Source organism: Sardina pilchardus, chromosome 20 (assembly GCF_963854185.1).
Source record: "Sardina pilchardus chromosome 20, fSarPil1.1, whole genome shotgun sequence".
Classification (NCBI taxonomy): Eukaryota; Metazoa; Chordata; class Actinopteri; order Clupeiformes; family Clupeidae; genus Sardina; species Sardina pilchardus.
This window is the reverse complement of record NC_085013.1, coordinates 17,912,433-17,922,432: the sequence shown is the minus strand read 5'-3', so window position 1 is coordinate 17,922,432 and position 10,000 is coordinate 17,912,433. Positions and strand designations below refer to the sequence as shown.

The window sequence follows — 10,000 nt, the reverse complement described above, 5'->3', positions numbered from 1 at the left end:
GTGTGTGTGTGTGTGTGTGTGTGTGTGTGTGTGTGTGTGTGTGTGTGTGTGTGTGTGTCAGGGTGTCATTTATGCGCTGCGTCTCCTCTTGGCGTCTACCCTATGCCCGGGGGTACATATCTTAATGAAGCCGCGGCGGAAGATTCATTGATGTGCAATGAGCATATATATTGTTGAGTCTGTTAAGTGCCAGGCACAGAGACATAGGAGTCTCATTTCGTTTCCTCAGGCTCGGGGCTCCAGCCACACACAAGGAAATGGAGCCCGTCAATCGTCTTAGGCAAGTAAATGAGATCAGGGCTGGTGTAAGCCATAAGATTTGGTTGGGAGGCAGAAGGGATTTCTCCCAGAGAGAGAAGAGAATTCGGTAAATCCAGAAAGTAGTGGATCAATCGGGGGTGAGACGGGGTTGCATCACTCCCCGCAGGACAGGACAGACCAATGAGAGTCTCCCCGCACGGAGCCACACTCCTGCTGCTGCTGGACTCGTCTCTGTGCACTGGCCCTCGAGTAACAGCAGCAGGTTACAGATCGATAGCCTGCCAGATCACACATAAATGTGTGTGAGATTTATAGTGACCGAGTCACCTCCCGTTGGTGAGGTTTGCGCGGCAGGATTGATTGATGGGATGGGAGGGGTATGATGGGCGACTATCAGAGCTGCCTTTGCATAAACAGACTGTAGGATGCATAATTCAGCGAGAGAGGGAATGGTTTATATTCACACAGGTGATGAGACACTGCGCTGAGAACCGCCACAGTAATATGCCATGTGTTTCTCCCATATGGCTGGGATATTCTGCCGGATCGTCTGATAGAGGGCAACTCGGCCAACACAGTTTCACCCATTTGACCAAAGTCATTTCCCAAATAGTGCAATGTCCAGCTGCCGGCATTACACATCACAGAACTAATGAGTAATGCTTGTTAAGATCCACAGACCAAACCTGTCCCCTCGGAGTGGAGTATGGCTGATGGGAGTGTGCATTGCTCCGATAGATCACAGGGAACAGCAGTAGCATGTCACTTTTCCAAACTGTTAACATTTGTCAAAGAATTTAGGCAGTAGACTTAGAAACCCACTTTGATGAGCACCCTTTATGTGCTTCTCAAGAAACATTGTTGACCCAGGAAAGTGTTCTCTTATGTTTTTCTGGTTTCTTTTTCTGTGTTCGTGAGATAGTTATTTAAAGGGGAAATTGAACCAAGTTTTTTTCTGTCTTTGTCTTTTCTTTCATTGTGTTTGCAGCCTCCACAAAATGGACATTCTTCACTTGTGGTGGCATCGGCCCCGAGGGGCCCACGCAAAACCAGTGCAACATCGCATATCGCAACAGCAGCGTCAACGTGACCGTGGGAACCAGAGCACCTTTCCAGGGTGTCCAAACCTGGATTGTGCCTGAAACAGGGGAATACAGGTAGAGGCCGCACACTGACTTGTGAACACCTGTACATACACATGCACACATCTGTCTACTGAGCCCCCCAAAGGGTCGTGGCATAGATCATTTTGAACCAAGTTATTTTTGCAGTCCCCCACAAAAATGTTGCATTCCCTTGCAGTTTCAAAGTCAGATATACTGTAACACACTCAAAGGCACTCATCTAGAGATGCATTGTTACTCAACAGTGATCTATACTCCAGTTTTCCTTGTGTCCCACAGCTATTGCATATATGCTTGTTTATTCAAATTCAAGTTCAAGTTCAAGTTCAAGTTTCATTGTCATGTAGGCCTATTCATAAATAGACAATGCATAAGTAATGACATTTCTGGTGCTCAACAGTGAGCTCAATTTTAAAGAAGAATAGGAGAATTCAAGTACTTAAAGGAAATTAGCTTATTTGCTGTCTACTCCGAAGTTGATAAGAACATAATATATCCTCCCTGTACTTGCACACCAGTTAGCCATTTGCTAGCCTATAGCTAAATGGGAGCTCTGGGCTAACTGGTCCAACCCACTTCAAGAGAATTATGCTAAGCTAAGCTAATGGTGTCAGACTGGGTTATTATTCGTACAGAGAAAGGAAGGGTATGAATCCTCTTATCTAGACGGCAAATAAGCTTATTTCCCAAAACGTTGACATTTTCCTTTAACAAAGCCATGGCACGTGTAATGCAATGAATGCAATATAATAAAATAGAGTATATTGACTCTATAAACACTGTGTGTTTCCTCATTGGTTGAACAGAATCCAAGCTGGCGGTGCATCAGGTGGTCTCAGTGTAATGCACGTGGAAAGGTCGCATGGCGTCTCCATCATCGGGGACTTTGACCTGAATAAGGGTGATGTGCTCCACATCCTGGTTGGCCAGCAAGGGGAGGATGCCTGCTCAAATGTGAGCTCACACTTCAGATCTGCTCCTCAGTGACATCGTAGCAGAATATTTAAAGTGTATCTCCGGCCCCAGGCGCTTTGTCTGTATAAAGACTTTACATTACATTTACATTACATTACATTAGATAGATAGATAGATAGATAGATATACTTTATTCATCCCCAAGGGGAAATTAGTGTTTCAGCAGCAATACAAACACAATTACATTACATTACATTTACAATACATTTACGTTACGTTACATTACATTACCTACATTACATTTGGCTGATGCTTTTTAATCAAAGCAACTTACAACATGTTGAACATTTTAAGCTTTTTAAAGCAAGAACATAGCAGCGAAACACATCATATAAGCCATGGAGACAGTATTTTTCGTTGATCAAGCACTGCAGAGCTTGCACCTGTGTGCGCTATAGCCCAAAATCACTAACTGTGGATTAGCTAAGGGCCGTGAACTAAATGCTTCCCAAATAAAACATTTTAACCAGTAAGTAATATTGTTCAAAACAAACCCCGTCAATAGCTTGCTCAAGATCTCTACACATGAAATGAAACACCAACAGAAGACTGTTTATCACAGTTTATCACAGAAGACTGTTAAGAAACATAATTCACAGCAATATTGGCCAGATGCGGGTAGTCCACACATCATTGCATTTCCATCATTCATTACACTGCACCCAGATAAATGTAGTTGAGTCCCTAAAGGAATGTAAATATGCTATAGAAATATGTATATATTCCAGAGTTTACTAAGCAGTAAACAAGGTTGTTGTGAATTAAAGCACTATAGACAGATGTCTTGTGTGCTGTGCAAGCTGAGAGGGTTTTAAGCTACTGTAAGTCTGAGACACACGTACTCCTATGAGCACTTTTATAGCACAGCTGAACAAGGACATTGGCAGACATGAGTTTGGTAAATGTTTGCATGCGTCTCCTCTTGTGCAGGTGAACACGGCTCTAAGTAAGTACTGTTCAGAGCAGAAGGGACCCATGGTGAACAAGACGATGATCAGAGGGGGTGGAGGAGGAGGCGGAGGTGCCACCTATGTCTTCAAGGTACCGCTACTGCCGTTGCTCTACGGTGATTAGCCAACAACGGTCTCAGACTCCGCTGTGACACAATGTTTGTGCGGTTACCATGGTTACAGATGGAGAACGGAGTCCACAAGCCCTTGCTCATTGCGGCGGGAGGTGGAGGTAGAGGCTACAGCAGCCATTCTGTAGATCATCAAGAGATCCTGGACACGGACCCCGAGGTGCCCGGCCGGAACGGCCTCTCTGCGGCAGCAGGTACAGTATGTGGAGTGTGCTGTTCTTACTGTATGTCTCCCACTGCAGCGGTCTCTCTGTGACCAGATGATCTCATCAGAGAACGTGTACATTAGATTATGATGGCCTACAGCAGTGGTCGGCAATAGGCGGCCCGCGGGCCAGATGCGGCCCGCAAGCAAAAATATCTGGCCCGTGAGATCTTTTGAACCAGAGAATGAAAAAAAAAAAAAAACTTTTTAAAAATCGGACTGCCAGTCTCAAACATGCTCTTTATTTTGAAACGTAACTTTCCAGAACAGAAGAATTTCAAGCAATCTAAATGCTTAGATATTTGTTTCATCTGAATACGAGTGAAGAAGCACGCAGCGAGGTGCAGCGTTAACGCACAACATGCAAAAACAAATGAAGTCAGTGGACAGCGCTGGTTCTCAAATTCCAAGCTAGTCCCTAGAACACATGTTGTCATTCAAACAACGGACATAGGCTTATGGTGATAATTAAAACACGACTTCTTTTAAACAGGCCTGACATCAAACAGGCAATTTACGCACATAGAACTGTGAAAAGTAAAACACGAGTTTCAAACATAGCGTGCGTGTTATTTAGGAACGCAACCTTAAATTAGCATGCTTAGTTTCGTGGTGCCGTCTTGTACTCTTTGCATGCAGAGACACCCTCGTTAGTTGTTACAGATCAGGTGGGCTTTGCATTAATACAATTAGGGAGGATGAATAGTTCTCTGCCCATTCATCATTAAATATCCTGTTTTCGCTGTTAACTTTTCTCTTCAGATTTGTTCATAGTGCCATTTTTTGACAGCTAACAGCAACGCGTGGAAATGTTTTTCTGGTGGTTTTTATTTTTATTTTTTAAAGACACAGGCATATAATAGCGCCCCCAATGACCAGTCGACACATTTAACCTAGCCTACAGCCTGCTTGAATGTCTCTGCTCTGTCATTTCAAGAGCGCCTATCATTTTTACCTCCTCCGATATTAATTAATTAAATTAGCCATTGTTTTGGTTGTGAACTTGTGGTCCGCTATGTAATGGCTTGGAAAATATCTGGCCCGAGGCCAAACTTAATTGCCGACCCCTGGCCTACAGTATGTTTATGAGCCCCTCCTTTAGTGTTCCTGAAGCTACATGTACTGTAGGCTCATTGTTTATGGCCCAAGACAGTGTGTTAGAGGAAGTTTAGCTCGGCACTCATACTCATACGAGAATAAACAAGCAAACAACCAAACAGATAAACAAACAAATCCCCTTTACGTAGCCAGGACAAGCACACATTATGGGCAGCTCGCCTACCTTATAGGAGACATTGGAGCTGATGAATAGGCCCAATGGTTGAGTCCCATAAGCCTAGTTCCCCTCACAAGCACTCTGACACTGCTGTTCCAAAGCTAATGTGTATGCTACAGATATTACTGGAGAAAGTGCTGTGCGTCATCAGCATAGCAGTGAAATGAAATGTTACCGTCACTAAAATGGGACCCAATGGCAATAGGGTGACAGAGAAGAAAGACAACAGTTCTATAAGTTCACCATATCAGCCATTTTCCTTCCAAAAGAGGCGTAGCAATGACATGCTTTTCTCACATTTTAAGAATGAATGCGTTGTTGACTGTCTGCCATAGAACTCAACAGTGGGAGATTACTCAACGGTCAACTGCCTCTTTAATGAATGCAGCGTTGACTGTGTGCCATGGGCCTCAACAGAGAAGGATTACTAGTGGTGCGAAGTTGGAACGGGGTTGTTCCAGGATATCCGCAGTCACGGAATGCTGCTTGTCCAATCAGAAATTAATAAATTCTTCGAACGAATCTAGCTGTTGTGTAATTTATAAACAAGAGTTAAAAATTAAATGGCAGGTTTGTTCCAGTGGTGCACCTCATTATATTAAGTGGATGAGGAAGCCACTTTTTAAACTTGCTAGTAATAGTACGACAATATAGGCCGACATATTTGATCTTGGTGCAGACAATGTAAGGTTATTAGGCCGCACAGGAAAGGACAGACAAATTGGACAACACTCATTTTGGAACAGGCTAGATGTTATTGTACATATAAAATCTCAGTTGTTCAATTTCATAGGAGCTTTAAATTGGCAATAAAAATGATATTGAACACTGATCTTTATAGAATATCTAACAAAACCTGCTCTTTTTTCAAATTTATGTCATCTCGCTTTTTTTATGAGCCTGTATAATGTGGTGAAAGGGCTCCAGTGCAGTCGATATCAGCGAGTCTCAGGCCACTGGGCTCCTGGTGTGCTCCCAGATATGTGCAGGCGTTCAGTATCTCGCGCTTTGATGGAGACAGGGGTCACAGATATGTGCAGGCATTCAGTATCTCGCGCTTTGATGGAGACAGGGGTCAAAGACGGCCTGGCCGTGTGGGAGTCCTCAAAGAGCGGTTTCATCTCCCCAGTGTTCCACCGCAGATTACTCACCAGCACAGCACACACAACACACGGAACTGCTGCACCTCTGTGTTCCGGAACCATGCGCTCCACCAAGGCGTTCTGGAGAAGGCATCATACAGTACATTATGGAGGCCTTTTTACTTGGCTCAGCCTTTAGGTTCAAAATGTTTGACAGACTCATAATTCGCCCCAAAAGGTCATCGCAGCTCTAAACACAGATTGAGTCCAAATGAGGAGCGAGTGGGAGTGGGAGAGACTGTGTGTGTGTGTAGGCCAGTAAAGGGCATGTACTGTACATAGTGTGAGCTCCATCTGAACAGCACATTCTTATGCCTGTCCTCCATTGCACCCTGCTCTTGACTGCTAACAAAAGCCCTGGCGACTACAAGCCTGCCAGTGTCTGAGAGTTTGTCTGATTTTTTATTTTATTTCATTGTTTTGGGTTGCAGGCTGGTCTTTCCACAACCCCACTGCTCCCCAGCAGAGAGAGAGTAGAAGCCATGGCACATGTATTATGCATGAGCTGGGGCTTCTCAGCCTCTAATATATGCGCAGGCTCTATTCCTGCCAACACCTTTTGCATGTTTGTCATTAAAGCCAGTGGAACAGAAACGAGGGCTGATATCTAAATGTGCTCAGTGCAGACGAGCTCTCCCCCACTGCAGCCGCAGGTTTTTTAAAAATTATTTTCAATCAGATTATTTGTTTACATGTCTCATGTCTAGAATTGAGTTGTCCGACTCCCAAGTCTACTCTGACATGGAAATAAGTACATCTGGCACATTGATGACAGAGTTTGTCGATAGTGCTGCAGGCTGCCTCCGGCCGAGAGCGCATTGGGAAGCACTGAGAAAACACAAATGTAACGTCACTTTCTAGGTCTGTTTTTTTTACCAGCGAGCTGAATGATTTCCCTATTTTAGTGTGTTTTAATTAACACACACACAGTTGAATTGCAGTACACATTCCTATTGTCTTTAGCATTAGCGTTCTTCTCTTCCCAGGCGGAGGTGGGGGATGGAGCGACGGCTCCCCGAGCCCCCAGGGAGGGAGGCCTCTGGTGCTGGGGGGGCAGGGAGGGCATCCCTGCCAGACGATTGGCTGGAAGACCCACGGAGGCTTTGGAGGCGGGGGCGGGGCCTGCACCACAGGTGGAGGGGGAGGCGGCTACAGAGGTACGTGGGCATTTACCGTCTCAGGTGGGGGGGCCTCTCAGGTGGGGGTGCCTCAGGTGGGGGTGCCTCTCACCTGGGCTTCTATACGTCCTCCCTCGCTCGCTCCTCGGGCCTCGATCCTCACTGATCTACGTAAAGAATGATGGGGCGGCAACAATGGCATAGTCTGCCATAGATCAGTGGGAACGCCCCTCGAGGATCGAGCATCGAGGATCGAGGAGAGAATTTGAGAGGCACCCCGCATCAGGTCAGGTGGCCCATTCAACATTCAACGTGGGGTCAGCCAGTGGCTATGGACACTCTGCTAATTGTATGCTGATTGTGTTGTTTAGGTGGGAACACCTCGAAAGACAATGACCCGAGAGTCGCTGGACAAGATGGCACTTCCTACATCAGTCCAGAGGGCAGGATGTACCTGGAGGCCTTAAAAGGTGAGCGACTGCTCTGGGATTTAGGCCATCTTTACAACCAGTGGAGCCAATGTTGGCACGTTCACTTTAAATACGCTTATCGATCTCTCCTGTCAATATCACTACTGGTTATTATTTGAAAGACAACTCTTATGATGTTCAGAACTAGAGTCTAGTAAGGACACACCACTGGTATGCTGACACACATTAGATACTCTACTCATGTTTCTATCTGGACAGCTCATAAAAACAATGGTTACGTATGTAACCGCAGTTCCTTGAAGTTTCGGATGACCGCTATACAGTAGGTGGTACTGTAAGCACCTGGATGTCCATCACAGTACATGTAGGTTGAGTGTTTGTATCAACACTCAGGAGAAACAAAACAGGAGCAGTATGTACTGTAGAAAACATATTTCCCCCCCCCCCCAGAGTGAGAAGTGAGTCATTCCCGCCCTGCCATCAGTCCTGAGCTGTTGTAGTTTTAGTCGACGCCTCTCCATCAGTCTCGGGGCTCTGCAGTACATTAAATTAGCCAACTGCCACGGGCCATCAAATATTAAGTGAGCTAGGCAAGCAGAACTGAGTCTGAAAGAGACTGTCTAACTCGTGTGGTCCTGTCGGTTACGCAAGCCCTGTTGCTCACGCAGAGGACTCATCTTGTGTAATGACTGCATTGTCCTGCCCAAATGCTACGTGCAACTCCCCAATTCCTCTGTGAAATATAGTTGATAAGATGGGAACAGGAGGATTTCACTCAAGTCCCAGTCAGCAAAATAGATGTGCAGGAAGTGTTCAGCGAGCATGTTGTGCTTCAGTAATCTGGGTCATTCACAAGCGCTAGTGAAGAGACGCAGCATTTGCATGGAATCTGTCTCAATCTGAATCGGAATCGTAATGATTCTGCCTTGTGTCTTTTATGTTTTCTCTTTAATTACTCTTTAATTGTATTGTATGCTTTACTTTTTAAACTATTACCTTTTAATGTTGTTACATTGAATGACCCCTGTATATGTGCTGTAATGCACTATATAAATAAAATTCACTACATAAATTAAACTGCATAAAACTAAACCAAAAGACAACAACAGCACTTTGTCTTCACCTCCTTGAGAGCTGAGGCTAATGGCTGAACGCAGTGTGTCTTGTACTGTGCCGAGGTAATGTTGCTACTTACTGTACCCATCGGCAGGTGGACTAAATCAAAAGTGCCGTTTGGAGTCTGTCTGTAGTCGTGTTTTTGTGGATCCACCCCCATTTGCTGTCCTGTACTGTGTGTGTTCTAGTGGTGGGGGAAAAAATCGATTCTGTTCAGTATCGCAATATTTTGTGCACACAATTAAATCGATACTTGTAGCTCAAAGTATCGCAATACTTAATTATATAATTTAATTATCCATTTTACTTTTATTTGAGTCGAGTTTACTCAGGGTTTACTCTGATCACATTAAATTAGCTTATTACGCTTATAAGGGGGGCACGTGTTGTGGTGCTTCATTGTGCATTCAACAGCAATAATAAATGAAAATGGCTTCACAATCACAACCTGTTGTACACAACACTCTACACTACTTTCACATCGAAAAAGGTGGGTGTATTTTGGTTTTCAACAAGAAGTGAATAGTAAGGACCTTGACATGCACCATGCCATTGCAAAGTAAGTTGAACAGTGTTATTTTCCTAATTTTTTGTAATGACTTATATCTTATATGAATAATATGAGAGACATGAATAGCAATATATCGCAAAATCGAATTGCAATACTTGGTGTATCGCAATATGTTAAGAATCGCAATATTATCGAATTGTGGCCCAAATATCGCAATAGTATCGAATCTTATTTTTTTTTGCCAATTCCCACCCCTAGTGTGTTCCCATAATGACCTCCCTCCCTCCTCTCTCTCTCTCTCTCTCTCTCTCTCTCTCCCTCCCTCTCTCTCTCTCTCTCTCTCTCTCTCTCTCTCTCTCTCTCTCTCTCTCTCTCTCTCTCTCTCTCTCTCTCTCTCTCTCCCTCCTCTCTCTCTCTCTCTCTCTCTCTCTCTCTCTCTCTCTCTCTCTCTCTGTGCCATCTCCTCAGTGGTGGAGAGCAGTGGCGACGTGGTCATCACGCCCGTGCTCAACTGCAGCCACTGCGAGTCCAACGAGTGCCACATGACGGACGCCGGGGTCCAGTGCTACTGCGAGGAGGGGATCCTGCTGGCCAAAGGCCGAATAATGACCTGCCTCCGGGTCAACACTACAGGTATCCGCCACGACAGCCGCCCACATCACACACGGGTTATTACGAGCATGCTGAACAGCACAACTGGCACAGTGGACGCAGCACTGATGGGGGTGTTGATGGGGGTGCTGATGGAGGTGCTGATGGA

At 45.0% G+C, this 10,000-nt stretch overlaps 1 protein-coding gene across 1 annotated transcript in view; it reads left to right on the top strand.

Annotated features, from left to right (window-relative positions):
* alk (ALK receptor tyrosine kinase) overlaps positions 1–10,000 on the top strand; it is a 60,350-nt gene that overhangs the window by 36,693 nt on the left and 13,657 nt on the right. Inside the window, exons 8-14 of the mRNA XM_062522785.1 lie at positions 1,250–1,418; positions 2,192–2,339; positions 3,291–3,401; positions 3,494–3,635; positions 7,051–7,221; positions 7,554–7,652; positions 9,709–9,873. Coding sequence (XP_062378769.1) covers positions 1,250–1,418; positions 2,192–2,339; positions 3,291–3,401; positions 3,494–3,635; positions 7,051–7,221; positions 7,554–7,652; positions 9,709–9,873 — 1,005 coding nt within the window. The remainder of the gene's footprint in view (positions 1–1,249; positions 1,419–2,191; positions 2,340–3,290; positions 3,402–3,493; positions 3,636–7,050; positions 7,222–7,553; positions 7,653–9,708; positions 9,874–10,000) is intronic.